Genomic DNA, 13,182 nt, shown 5'->3' with positions numbered 1-13,182 from the left:
AGATCCAATAGGCCTTCGCAGCGCTGTCGCTGCTCGGGCCTAATAAACAGTAGAGATACAATAGGCCTTCGCAGCGCTGTCGCTGCTCGGGCCTAATAAGAAACATAGCAGATCCAATAGGCCTTCGCAGCGCTGTCGCTGCTCAGGCCTAATAAAGCAACTAACTGAAAACCAAAAACCCAAATCCCGACACTTTCTTGTGTTGGTTAAGGTTGATTAGCTGTGGTGGCCAAATTGAATTAGGGTGAGTCAAAGGTTTAAGCAAAAATATTGCACAATATTGTAGCACTCTGAGTATGAGTTGGGGATGATGCTCAGCTACTGAAATTTTAACTTTATATTTTTAAAATTGGCTGAGTTCTAGCCATTTTTGTGTTTACTCAGAATGCTAAGCTGTGGAGGCCATTTTGAAAGGGGTTGACTCCAAAAGTTCAACTGAAGATGTACATCCAATGATTACTTTCTGAGAATTTCAAAACCAATTGTCCACAGGTTCATGAGATACAGATTTTTACTAACACTAAAACCTTACATGCGCACATACAGACATGGTCAAAAACATTTGTGCAGTTTTGCATGGCAAGCAATATGAAATCTAATCATTTGTTATTCAGTAAATAAATGATCATTGTTTTTCCACTGATGATGTGACCATACAGTAAAACAGCCTATACGATAGCTGTTACAATGTTAATTTCCTCAGGCTTTTACACAGAACAACCACACCTGCAGCACTCCACTTCCTGAGCTCAGCTTGTCACCTCTTTTCTTACACTCTTATGTTGAAGTGGTTGGGGTGGAGCAGGGAGTCAAGATGGAATGACCTGGGTCATCAATTCCTCTGTCTGTGATAGATTCATTGACATCGGGAAACTCATTAACAGTTAGCAGCTGAACTTTTCAGATTCAGTGTGCAGAGTGGCGAGGACATCAGTCGTCTTTTTAATCTCTGAGCGCCTCATAAAAGAGATCTCTTAAAAACAACAAAGAGACACTGGAGTACTGCTATCGGACGAACAGAGGTACTCAGCACTGATGCAGATCCACGGAGCACTTTGTTTCACTCTGCAGGATAATTGGATAGCTAATTGTTTGTGAATCGTGAGTTCTTGATTTAGAAGAGTCCTAGCACTCAAGGGGCAGCCGAGCAGAGGGATGGGAGGATCGCTGTAATTGTGTTCAAGGATTAGTGAAATAATGGCACTTTGCTTTAAACCAACAAGTGCAAAGAACCAGACGTCTTAGGTCTTAATCTTAAATTGTGGCATAAAACAAACTTAACAGGGTCTCCCACATTTGGGATAATTTGGTTCAACCTCATTGCAGTTTAAGTTGCTTTTGGGGCCATTTCACTGTTTGTGTTCTAATTAATTGGCCTTAGTTGTATACACTTTGCACAGACTGCTTTGTCTGATAAACAAAAGCAAAGGGCAAGGATTGAGTCTAACATTACATTTACTAAAATGAAAATGTATGAATTTGAGGTGCTAGTCATTCTGCTCTTTGCTTGTATTTCCCTGTATTTGTCAAAAGAGCTTAAAAGACATAACTTATAAAGAACTTAACATGTTTAAATGCTTTGATATACATCAAATTACCCAAGTGTTAAAATATGTACAGCAGAACCATTAGTCCACTGGCAAGATGCTGTGAATAATTTGCCAATCCATCAAAGCACTTATAATGGCATTTCTTTTATACTGTACCTAGAGTAAAGGGTGAAATTCTGCTATTATGGTTACCTACAAAAGGCAATAATGACTTAATGATTTCATGTCACAAGAAATGAGGGGATTTTCATTACAAAATTGCATTTTTGTGTTAATAGTTTCACTGAAATGACACTTTTAATCCATGATTTCAACCTACCATTATTACTTTTGACAAAAGCAGAGTAAGTGAATACTTCCTCCACCAGTACTTATGACTGAATCATTCACTTAGTTCTGGGGTCAAAGGCTGGTTAAAGTAGTATCTCGCTGGACTACAACGATTGCAGACCAGCTTGCAATTCAAAATTGTTAGAAAATATGTAAATTTCTTTTGTTGCAGCTTCATTGACTGTTTATGATGAAGTGACCAGAGAGCTGTCCGGCTGTATTTTGCGTGGCCAATTTACAAATTCACAGTCTATTTTTATCTGAATGGCTTGCAAAACTGTATTCTAGGCCGAGCTCCTTATTTAATTGCCCATTAATTCAGTGATTAAGAACAAAGGTTTTTATCAAGCTAGCTCAGAAGATCTGGACATCTGAGATTGTGACAAACAAGCTAAACAGACTCAACCATTTATCTTCCTGACAGTAAAGCCAGTATCTCACTGGGCTGCAACTGTTAGTGACTAGGTGGAGACTCAAAGTTGAAAAGAAATTCAGTAAATTTTCAGTTGCAAATTCACTGAATTCGATGAGTTTACAACTAAATTTCAGGGTTAGAACTAATCCTCTTCAATATATACTTTGTACATGGGCAGTGAGTCATGCAGCTTCATTTTGCACAAACAGTTTTTGAAAATCAAAACCTATTTTTGTGTGCACGGCTTGCAAACTGTATTATAGGACAATGCACATTATTTTGTTGCCTACCTCTGCCCACACGGTACCTGCCTTGGCCCACTTTGAACAGACCTATGCAGCTGCCCCTACCTTTGTGACAGTAGGTTTGGACCAGTTTTTCAGTAATTATTTTTTATCATCAGTTTGGTTTTAGACCTGGACATTTGGGACTGAAGCCTTGATTGTTTTCTGTCAGAGGAGAGCTCTTATGCAAGGGGTCAAAATGCAGCTCCGGTGCTGTATGGGTTGGAGATGCCCATGACTAAACTGGGATGGGTTGGAGACTCTGCAACTATTTTGAGAGAAAATTTGTTGCAATTTTTTTTCATCATGTTCAAGATTCAAGTGACAAGATTATAAGCCTTTGTGGCTCACAGAAGGAAGCTGAGAACCCCCACAATTGTTTCCAGACATTTTGAAGACCCACTCCCTAATGCAGTTCATCAATGAGATGCTAAATAAATATCCACTGGCAAACCATTAACAAAAGACAACATGGCTAGCTTTGAGCAGATCTCTGTAGTGTTGCAAAAATGACCTTTATCCATAAATGTATAGATGTGGAACACTGGTCACAGATGTGAAATTATCTAAATGCCATACAAGTATGGAGAAGGCCAAACTAGTGTGTTTACTAATGCAAAAGTGATGTTTTACCATTATGATCAACCCATTATCGTACAAAGAAAACTACCTCTCCCATTACAACTATACTTAATTTTTTTTAGAGGTACACCAATCAACCAGCTGGTGACAAGAACTGGCTGGTTTTCAGCTTGACCAGCGATTGGCCAGTCCAAGTGTAAAAAAATAAAAAAATTTAACTGTGGTGCAGTGACTGCAACATAGTTAAGTACTTATTTGCACTAATAACAACCGTCTTAACAGAAGTGTCATAGTTTGGGTTTTTCTTGACATTTATTTGTTTAGTTTCTTCCTCTCTTTAAATATCTTAGATTCTTGTTTATCAGTCAAATCTGTACAGTTTGTTCTTTCTAAACAATCTGTGTTTTTGTTCCTTATTTCAGCCTGGCATTAATAGGCTTCTCACTTGTTTTCACTCCACAGTCACCCTTCCCAGTCTTCCCAGTCTCTATTGTCTTGGTTTCTTTTTTGATTTTGAGTCAGTGTCAAATCCCCATACGTAAGTCTGTTTAGTCCTGGTTTTTGTTTGCCCTACCTATTTGGTTGTTGTTTTCACTTAATAAATACTTTTTAAACTATACCTGTCTGCCACCTGCTGTCTCAAATCTTGGATCTACAAAAACACCAACGAAAAAACAATTATTACAAGAAGTTATGCCTGTATTTAATTTGAAATAGCAATCTCAGAATTTTTTATAACATGATACACTAATATTTTGAGGTATTTTTATAAAAAAAAGATTAAATGTTAAGAAGATATACATTGTCTTTTAAAGTAGCTATAATGTAAATCTTTTTTGTAAATAATTTTCACAATAAAGATTTTACTATATACAGTCACTTTTCAGATTTTGATTAGAAATTAAAAATGTATTTTCAATAGTCTGTTAATCAAAAGTCAAAGTGAAAAACCAGAATAAGTCAAAATCAGTGTCAGCAACTAAGACCAACAAATATCTAGTTTTATATGCTGACCTCTATCATCAATATTGATTTTTATACTTTTGTTTATATATAATTTTACTAAATCTATTTATATATTAGTTTGACATGCCACAATCTGTAAGAACTGACATTTTAAAAGTAAAATGTAAAAGAAAACAATTTGTTTGATGATAAGAAAGATAAAACTTTATATCTTGTTTTACAAAGATGTTAATTTTGAAAACTTCCCAAAGGTTCTCAGAGAGTCATATCTACCATATGATTTGCACATGCAGACTTTTCACAAAGTTTTTTATGTTTTGATGTAATGTGTCAAAAATAAACAAAGGCTCACGTTTTTCAGTGAGACATATTTCATTGGTTACATTATGAGAAAGTTTTTTTTTTAGTATGATTGTGTTTTAAATTTTTAACCACTAACTTCTGATCATGACTTTTTTCTAGTTGGCAGGCTTCATTCCAATCACCAGTCATACCTTACATTATTCCCATGTCAGTCGAATGTTTTCAAGCGGTACAACCATCTTGTTAAAGCTAAAAAAATACACTTGAGCCAAAAGATTAACAATTTATATTTAACTGCTGTTTCTGAATTTATTATGGCTTCAAAAACATTAAATGTAGAGTAAAAACACTAAACCATATGAGTTTTGCTTCACTTGAATGCACTTTTTGTCTGTCTTTAATTGAGTTTTGCCTGTGTTGACCATAAAGATACAGGCTCTTTCATTTTGTATTACACATTCTACCGATGTATTGTATACTGCAGCTGTCCTGTAATGATTAAACACTGAATAACTCTAGGTCATGTTCCTTGTGGTGCTAACTCAAAATCACTTGACTGCAGAAAACTCTGGTCCAAAGCAGTTCTGCCAAATTTCTAAATAATAACCCAGTAGAAAATATCATGGTAGCAGCTGCTAGGTTAAGCTGTGTCGAGATAAAGTTAATTTCCTTTGAGTGAATAAACCTTGGTGGACAGACATTATTCAAAAAGATCAGACTTACCTTCATGAATATGGACACTATGACCAGTCCGTTGGGGCTTTTAGCAGCTTCTGTGTAATTTGTATACAGCTCATGATTATAGTGAATCAGTTGAACCTGGAACATACAGAAGACATTGACAGAGTTACTGAGCGCAAACGCATTCAAATGAAACTTCAAGACTATGAATGTTTTTAAAGTAGGAAGAAATTAGAAAACATACATCTATCTCCAAAGACAATCAATCAATCAAACATCATCCAAATAATAAATTGACTGTACTTATATAGAACCTTTCTAGCTAACTCAAAGTGCTTTACAACACAATATATACCCTCACTTACCCATCCACACACATGCATACAGCACTCTACTACATCTCTAAAGCACTGATTAGTCTCCATAGAATAAGTCATTTGGAATAGCTTTGTAAACTCCATTCATACACGGATGGGGCACACATTGGAGACATTAAGGGGTTCAGTGTCTTTCCCAAGGACACTTTGACATGTGACTGCTGCCAGGAACCAAACCTCCAACGCTTGCATTGGAGAATGACTGCTCTAACCACTGATCCACAGCCACCCCAAACAAATCAAATAAAGAAACACATAAACAGATTAACAATCAACCATCTAATCAACCAACCAACCAGTCGTAGTTCTAGCATGAATGATGTCATGGACAAGCCCCTCCTTCTGCCTCCCTACTTTTACTCTAACACACAAATACACACTTCGTCTTTTACCTATAGTGGATTCGCTTCAACTGCAAACACCAACCTGAAATTGCTTTTTCAACCCATAAGTGTGAAAAGTGAAGTCATTCATCCTAGGAAAACTGTTTGTGATTGTTGGAACACTGATTGTGCATAGGAAGAAAATTCAAGGTTAGCACCATCATTTCTTAAAATAGGATAATCTTAATTTAAAAATCTAGCATGAAAGGCAACAGGTGATATGCAATCCTTCAAGGAATGCTAGGTCTTTGAATTTTGTTTTGTTTTTATGTTTGTGCTTCAAGGACCATAAATCAATAAATTCAGGTATTTGCTACATATTTTTACTGTGAGACTGAGTTGAATATGCTTAACATGGACTGGAGGCATTAACATGTCTTTAGTGTTTGTTCCTTTTCTAAAAGATTAATTATGCAGCTCTGCCACGACTTAAAAAAAATGAATCCTGTTACTCCACACTGCTAAAGTCTGCAAAATACCCAACCTGCACCTCACCCAAGGCTTTAAATTTATTGCCTTTCGACCGCAGCACCACAATATTCTAATACATAATAAGTGCGCCGCTTTGAAAATTTCAAATAAAAAAAATAAAAAAAGAGTAGTAATAATTTTCAAATCTCTCCCAAAGGCTTCCAGCCTGTTACTCCTCACCTCTATAATCCTCTCATCCTGCCGTTTTGGCAAGGAGCTTGTGGCACACATACAGTACAGGCAGATATAAATAAACAAATGCAAGAAGAGAGTAATTATGAAACGCTCAGCTGGGGGAGTGCAGAGTGACAGAACGTCTATAAATGCAATCAGGGAGCGCAAGGACGTGATTAGGGCCCTTCGCTGATCTGATTAGATTTTTAGGTGAGAGCGTCAGAGGCAGCCAAAATAATCCACATGCACTCCCCCAGTGACAAATTACATAAAGTTTGCTGCTGGTGGGCAATAAAAGGACAGCGTGGGCCATAATAAAATGAGGACGTCTGCCAAATGGAGAGGGAAGAAAAGAGAGAGATGAAGCAAAAAAGGGATCAAATAGAGGTTGCAATTAGATACAGAAATAAAGAAAGCGAAGAGAGGAGCTGCTGTGTGTTAGTCCGACCTGCGCGCCTGCAGCACTACTATCATTTATCACAGTGTTCCTCTGTGTAGCCACAGAAAGCACTGGGTTTACTGAATCCCCCTGCCCATTTAACAGGTACAGTGGATTCAGATTCCGAAAGAACACACCATCCCTTTGATACAGAGAGAGAGGAATGACAGTTCAGGGGGTTTATTAAAATTTATATTAGAAGAGAGTGGTAGCAGCATTTCAAAAGGCATCTTTGTATGGAGTTAAAAATATCACAACAAGAAAAACAAGCACATTGTGCTATGCTAAAATTTTGTTTAGTCTCACTACATGTAACAGGAGGGTTAATTTTTATTCCAAATTATGTCTTTTAGCTCCAAATTTGTACAGATAACAAAACCATTGCAAAAACTATACCTGCAGGCCTAGCATTCCTTGAAAGAATGCATATCACCTGCTGCCTTACATGACAAAGATTTAAATTAAGATCATCTAATGAAATGACGCTTTGGTCGAACCTTACATAATGTGCAATTATGTGATATTGCAAGATATCATAAATTGTGTTAACACTCAAAGTATGTGTTGTGAATGACTCTCAGCTACTACCACATGAAATTTTAGCTCAGTTGCAAAACTGACTAAGTTATAGCACATTTTTGTGTTGCCAAAAGACAACTACCCGTGGGATCCATCCTAAATAGGATTGACTCCACACAATCAGTTGACATATGACCAATGATCACTTTCTGAGAGTTTCTTAAAATCGGTCCAATGGTTTTGTGATATTTTACAAGGTTGACTCAGTTACTGCTACAGTTTTAAGGAAAGGTTTTGTGCAATGGAAACCACTAGGAGTAAGTATTGTGAATGACTCCCAGCTACAACCACACCAAATTGCAGCTCAATAGTTCTATAGCCATTTTTATATTTCCTAAAATTGGTTGGCTGTGTTGCCTATCTCGAACTTTGTTGAGTCCAAAACTATAAGTTGTAGATGTATAATATTTAATTTTTGAAAGTTAATGAATATCTGTCCAGTGGTTCAAGAGATATTTTGCTGACAGACAGACAAAGTGGACACTAACACCTAAATACCAAAGTTTTAAAAACAGCTCTCTTGGGCTCAGTGAGCACTCGGACTATAAGTTGGGGATGGTTCTCAGCTACTAACTGACCATGTTTCAAGTCAATATCTGTAAAACTGATTGAGTAACTGCCATTTTGGTCGCTTAGCTGCAGCAACTTGATAGTTTCATTAAAATCTGTGAAGTGATTTATGAGATATTTTGCAAACACAGACACTAAACATTATTGCACTTTCATCTTCAGCAGTGAGCAATAAAACATAATACATCTAGAAAAGGTAACAGAGAATGCTAATAATGCTACAAACAATTAACTAGGTATTACTCTTTAAAGTAACAGTCATATAATAAAAAAAAATGTATTTTTACCCTCAGCCACACATTGGTGAAGTCTTTCCAACCTACCCTCACCTCAATATTTTATTACAATTAGATTTAAATTTCAGTCAACCGTTAACATTTAATATTAATCTGTAATAATGGGACACTTGGGCCAAAGCTCTGAATGGGGCGCTGGGCTGGAAGGACAGTTTCAGACATCAATGTCTCAAAGCTCGCTTCTTCCTCCTCCCACAAATCACATGACAGATGATGAATGAAGCCTTGGCTCCCAGTGCAGACCTGCTACTGATTCATCTGGAGATTTGCGCATGGATTTCCTTCACTGAATTTGATTTCTGATATGCAGAAGTTCAACAGAAACAAATTGAAGAAAAAAAAAAACTTTCAAGAAGGAGAAACAAAATCCAAATGTTGTTATGGGGCTTTTCAGATAAGTGATATTTTTCTGTTATGTTCAAATGTGTAGCTCGGTATTAACAGAAATGCAGCTGTCTCGTTGTGTGGGTTGTTTTTTGGTGACAATAAAGATTCTGCAACAATCAAAAATAAGATTTTTTTTTTTTGTGACGATATTTATTAGTTTCAAAACTTTTGTTTTGCTCTATTTGCCATCCAGACTACAGGGGGCTTTTAGTCACAGCTGAAGACCCAAACCTCTTTTCAAGTTTTGGGACCCTCCTTTGCAAATTTTAATGTCTGTTTTTTTAATATTGGAGATTTTACCAGTTTCTCTACCTGTTTTATGTACAGTCCTGCTCACCATTATTGGCACCCCTTCATGATTTGCATAGCTGAGTGAATATCTTCATGATCATTCATTGGTTAATTCATGTCATATGTGTGGAGGCAGTCCATCACAAGTGATCTTTATGTGTGATTTGCAACAGGTGAGCCGAATTGGGTTTTCATATTGATTTGCAGCAAAGGGTGCCAATACCATTGGCATGGTAAAAATTATGTTTTTCTTTGTTTTCCTCATAATGTTTATCTTTTTAAATGTTTTTGATCATTTGCTGTTTTGCATCAAGCTCAAGCTATCAGCAATAAAATGTTGTTTCACTTGATGAATTTCCTTCAGTAAATATTCCATTATATGTACTTAAACTTCATGGGTGCCAATAATGGTGAGCAGGACTGTAAAGCATTTTACATTCTCGGTTTGGAAAAATAGAATGTAAATTAGAATGTACCTACTTAATTCCCTTACTTTTATCATCAATAATTATTATTCACAACACTTCATTTATTTACCTTTTGGCTTGTGTTGCAAACTAAAGTGTTTCTTTATATTAAAAAAGTCCTGAGCAATTTTACTATTCTCACTCATTTTGTGTGTTATAATTTGTGCCAAGAATTACAGAACCTTATGACACCTGCGCCTGCCTTCCAGACACACATATTGGACTCTGTAAAACACCTCGTGTCATCCTGCAATATGTTTTGACGACTAGCGTCAGCTGGACTACAGGTTCACTGTCCCATGTGTAAACTGACATTAACTCCAGAACAGACACAAATGCTTGTTCACACACAGCATGTTTGTCTATGGACTACTTGTTTTATGTTGGTCCTCCCATGGCCAACCAAATACCTTAATCTATCTGGATACTTTTTTGTCATTGAGTGTAATTTGAAGAATTTGATTAATTCAAGAGTAAGTCAAGAATTCAAGGTGTTGTCCTACCTGGCTAGATCCTCAGATCCTTTCCCAATCAAACATGCATGGGATCATCTCAGACATTAACTCTAACTTATTGCTCATCTGCCTGATCTTGAGGTTCTGTTATAACAGCTGTGGGTTGCTGCAGGAGAGGATACAACAGGTGTCCTCTGTTCTTCACTGGTCACTGCTTGTATCCAAACGAGAGGGGGCTAAACACCCTACTGACATGGGACCAGCAGTGTGACGTACTGCAAACTCTGTTATCCTTTTGATTTGATATTGTAATCATTGTAACACATACAGTTTCTTTACCACCACTTTGTGTGGGTGTTTGACGATCTTTGTGGTTAGATATAGTTTTAGTTTAAAGGTCTATAGATGCCTATGCCTAAGTGATAGAAATAAATAAATAAAATAGAGTAAATACAGTCTGAAAAAGCTTTGTGTATCCATTATTAATTTTTTTCACACTAAACTGTGTTTAGACTTAAATTTTGAACTGCAACTTTCCACTGAATGCTACACAAATCAGAAGTTACATCCTGCTGTGGAAATAAAAACCTTCAGAACTTAAATGGAGAGTTTGAGTCAATGTTGTATTGAGTGAGAGATTATTCCATTCTGTGAATGGTCAGCTGGACCTGGGCTATTTCCACACACACCAGTCACATTCCAGTCATGCATTTTGTGTTTTTACTAAATTTATGACAAACTAGCAACTATTACATTGCAGTAGTGCAGTAATTCCCAACTCCAGTCCTCGACTAACACTATCCTGCATGTTTTAGTTGTTTCTTTGCTTTGACACACCTGCTTTGAATGACTGAATGACTAACAGGCTTCTGCGGAACTTGAAGACCTGCTGAAGAGCAGAGAAACAACTAAAACATTCAGGATAATGTTCCTTGAGGACTGGAGTTGAAAATCACTGCACTAGTGAACATGATTAAACAAATTAATCACGTCTTTTTTGAAAATCATAAACCACATTTTGATATTCTAAATTGATATTAATCCAAGCTATTTAGCAATTAATACACCACAGTGCAGATGTAGGTGAAATGTGCCATGTTATGGTAATTAATGACAATTAGAGAAGGAAAAACAGAAGAGGCTTCCACAGTATCATCTCTGATAATCTGCCACAACAATATTAGCTCAGTGCAGTTTTCCATGTGTGCAACTGTTTGTGTGATTGATGGAGGGTTTAAATGTTTGGAACAGCTGCCTGTGGCGAATCCTTCTGAGACACTTGACAAGATTTGAATTAAATATAGCTGGATCGTTTCTTCAGCAGCCAGTTGGGTCTTCCTCACTCTGTAGTGCAATCTGAACCCAAGAAGTTACACTTCAGAGATAGATATTAAAGTTTGCCCATCATTGTATTACTAAAACTCTGATTAAATGATAAACTGAAGCATTTCCGTTGGTTGATTTTTGACGCTTCTGCAAAGAGTTCACACAAAAGAAATCGAGGTATAGGAACTGCCTCAAAAGGTTTTGTAAGCATGGTTGCTCCGGGAGCCTGAAAGCTGTAGCTTTCTTTCCAGTAACTTTAAAATACCACTGATTTTCAATGTTGCCTGGTGGATCAGGGCAACTGGTGGAATGGCAGACCAGAGTGGTGGTCCCCATCTTTAAAATGAACCAGAAAGTTTGCTCCAACTATCATGGGATCACACTTCTAAGCCTCTTCAGAAAAGTTTACTCTAGGATGGTAAGAAGGGAGGCTCAAACTGATTGTTAAGCTTCGGATTCCAGAACAGTGGACCAGATCTTTATCCTTGTAAAGTTGATAATAATGGGAGTTTGATTGTACAGTTCACATGTGTTGTTTGGGATCTAAAAAAGACTTACACTCCTGTAAGGCATTCTGTCTGGGGGAGTATGGGGTGCTATTGTCATTTGAAGGACTATCTGATCCCTCCCTTACAAAAAAATCCCATGAAAATCACATGTGACTTTCACATGTGATCACATGGGAATCACATGTGATTCCCACATTTCCACATGTGAAAACATGTGATTTTTTTGTGGATTATGTGAACCACATGTGGAAAATGGGAATCACATGTGGAAATATGTGATTTTTTTGTGGATTATGTGAACCACATGTGGAAAATGGGAATCACATGGGATCACATGTGAATTTCGTGGGATTTTTTTGTAAGGGCTAAATAACAAGAATAAGAACTATGTTGATAATCTTGGCACAAGGTTGAGTTTGTTCCAGGTGTGGGTTTGATTCCCGCTAGGGCTTTCCCTTGCCTCCAATCATAATTGTGGTGTTCCTAAATAGGATCTCAAGACACGGTTTTAGAGAGGAGTGTGTCTGGTTTGTGAACCTCAGGGTATCATCTCTGCTTTTTGCAGAGAGTGTGGTTCTGTTGCCTTCTTCAGGCCATGACTTTTAACCCTCTTGTGGCCTTTGGGTGAAATTGACCTAAAGTTACAAGAGCTTCTCTTCTTCTCTTCAGTTACAAGGGCTTCAGGAGGGTTAAGCGTTCACTGAGGCTGTTCACAGTCTAGTTCAAGTAGCTGGTAAGTCAGCTCTTCGAAGTCTGAGGCTGTGGTTCTCAACTGGTAAAAGGTGGAATGCTCCCTCTAGGTTGAGGGTCAAGTCGCTGCTTCAAGTGGAAGAGTTCAAGTATCTGGTAGTCTTGTTTATGAGTGACATAAATGGCTGAAGTGAACTTTCTTTGTGGGATGGCCAAGCTCAGTTTAAGCTCAGAGTAGAGCCAAAGCTCCTCCCCGTTGAAAGAAGTCAGCTGAGGTGGTTAAGGCATCTGATTAAGATGCTTCCTGGGTATTTCCTTTTGAAGTTTTTCCATGCATTTCCCTCTGGGGAGAGACCCCAGGGCAGACACAGAACTCGCAGGAGGGTTTGGATGGATAAATAGATGCATTGATGGATAATATAACAATTTTGCATCTAAAGCGACAAAACTTTTAATACTGAAAGGCGCAGTTTTAGATGTCAAAAAATATGTAATACCTTCCTAATTATTCCAACTCCTTAATTAATTGAAAGACAAGTCTGACGTTTCTGACTGATTACTAGAAACAACATTGTTTGAAAATGATCCAACATTTTCTGCTGTAACTTTGGAGTACAAAAATTGGTGCGATAACTTTATTTATTTTCATGGTTAACT

General features: G+C 37.2%; 1 protein-coding gene across 1 annotated transcript in view; it reads right to left on the bottom strand.

Annotated features, from left to right (window-relative positions):
• ca10a (carbonic anhydrase Xa) overlaps positions 1-13,182 on the bottom strand; it is a 408,567-nt gene that overhangs the window by 39,409 nt on the left and 355,976 nt on the right. The window contains exon 5 of the mRNA XM_037981003.1: positions 5,154-5,249. Coding sequence (XP_037836931.1) covers positions 5,154-5,249 — 96 coding nt within the window. The remainder of the gene's footprint in view (positions 1-5,153; positions 5,250-13,182) is intronic.

Source organism: Kryptolebias marmoratus, linkage group LG17 (genome assembly GCF_001649575.2).
Source record: "Kryptolebias marmoratus isolate JLee-2015 linkage group LG17, ASM164957v2, whole genome shotgun sequence".
In the NCBI taxonomy this organism is placed as follows: Eukaryota; Metazoa; Chordata; class Actinopteri; order Cyprinodontiformes; family Rivulidae; genus Kryptolebias; species Kryptolebias marmoratus.
The sequence above is the reverse complement of the archived record's forward strand: the minus strand, read 5'-3'. Positions and strand labels throughout refer to the sequence as shown.